Raw genomic sequence first — 1,495 nt, 5'->3', positions numbered from 1 at the left:
ACATCCTACAGTATTTTTAGTCTTTATTTACAGTTAATATGTTTATTAAATAAAGTCTAATGTTACAACTAATCGTGGATCCCTTTAAGAACTCGCTGATGCTCCCCTGACACCTGACTCCGACCCCCCAGGGGGACACGCCCCACTATTTGAGAAGAAATGGTTTAGAGCTGAATGAATGAATATCAGACTTACTGAAACAGAGAAAGAACTAGAACGTGCAGGGTGGTGGTCCAGAACCAGGACCAGAACCAGGACTGGACACATGTTCCTCTCATCACGGACACTTTGATTTTTTTAATCTTTGTTCTTAATCTGGATGGTTGTGATAAAACTGGTGTTTGTTCTGGTATCTGTGTGCCCCCCGAATGCTTTAAACATCATCAGTTTGATTATTCATGTCTRAAAGAGGTTTAAATGTGGCCTGCTCAGATCCAGCCATGAGGGGGCGCTCTCCTGACCTTCGTCACCTCCTCCTCTTCATCGTCTTCAGTGTTTTGGTTGAAGGAGCGTCAGGATTCAGGGTCTGCTCCTACAACCTGCAGAACTTCACCGCAGCAAAAGCATCGAACCGCCGAATGTTACACACCCTGTCACGGGTAGGTCACACACACAGACACACACTGACACACACTGACACACACAGACACACACTGACACACACACAGTGTTTTTGGATGATTTGACAGAAAACTAAAGGGACTGTGTCCTCCTGCAGGTGGTGTATCGCTGTGATATCTGCCTCCTGCAGCACGTGGTCGATCCAAACGGCGCCGCCGTCAAAGCTCTGATAGCCAAACTCAACGCGTAAGTTTGTCAAACATCAGCATGACTCAGCTGAAAATGAGCTGAGTCAGCTGAACCTGACTGTATGAGAACAGTAGCTAAAAGCAGCTGTTGTTTGTTTGCCTCCTACAGAGCGATTTTCGGGTACAGTGGATTTTATCTAAACGATGGTCTGATCTTTGATTTTACCTCCTCCTCTAACCCTYACCTGTGGCTCCAGCTCACCTGAGCTCTGCAGACGACCAACCCTCTTCTGGAGTTTATGCTAAGCTAACGCTAAGAAGAGTCTGAGGCTGTTGATGAAACTCGTCAGAATTTCAGATTTAATCACATATGAGGAACATTTTCTCCTGACTCATCACTCAGCTAAACATTTTGAAATATCTTTAGCTGATGTTTAGCTGAACTGTAGCTGATGTTTAGCTGAACTGTAGCTGATGTTTAGCTGAACTGTAGCTGATATTTAGCTGAACTGTAGCTGATGTTTAGCTGAACTGTAGCTGATGTTTAGCTGGACTGTAACTGATGTTTAGCTGAACTGTAGCTGATGTTTAGCTGAACTGTAGCTGATGTTTAGCTGAACTGTAGCTGATGTTTAGCTGAGCTGTAACTGATCTTTAGCTGAACTGTAGCTGAACTGTAGCTGATCTTTATCTGAGCTGTAACTGATCTTTAGCTGAACTGTAGCTGAACTGTAGCTGATCTTTAT

At 44.2% G+C, this 1,495-nt stretch overlaps 1 protein-coding gene across 1 annotated transcript in view; it reads left to right on the top strand.

Annotated features, from left to right (window-relative positions):
• LOC106531967 (deoxyribonuclease-1) overlaps positions 1–1,495 on the top strand; it is a gene marked incomplete in the record, with an annotated part of 6,970 nt that overhangs the window by 4,227 nt on the left and 1,248 nt on the right. The window contains 2 exon segments of the mRNA XM_014027929.1: positions 433–599; positions 719–807. Of these exon segments, the coding sequence (XP_013883383.1) occupies positions 441–599; positions 719–807 (248 nt within the window).

The sequence above is a fragment of the Austrofundulus limnaeus genome, unplaced genomic scaffold (assembly GCF_001266775.1).
Source record: "Austrofundulus limnaeus strain Quisiro unplaced genomic scaffold, Austrofundulus_limnaeus-1.0 Scaffold700, whole genome shotgun sequence".
Taxonomy (NCBI): Eukaryota; Metazoa; Chordata; class Actinopteri; order Cyprinodontiformes; family Rivulidae; genus Austrofundulus; species Austrofundulus limnaeus.
The sequence above is the reverse complement of the archived record's forward strand: the minus strand, read 5'-3'. Positions and strand labels throughout refer to the sequence as shown.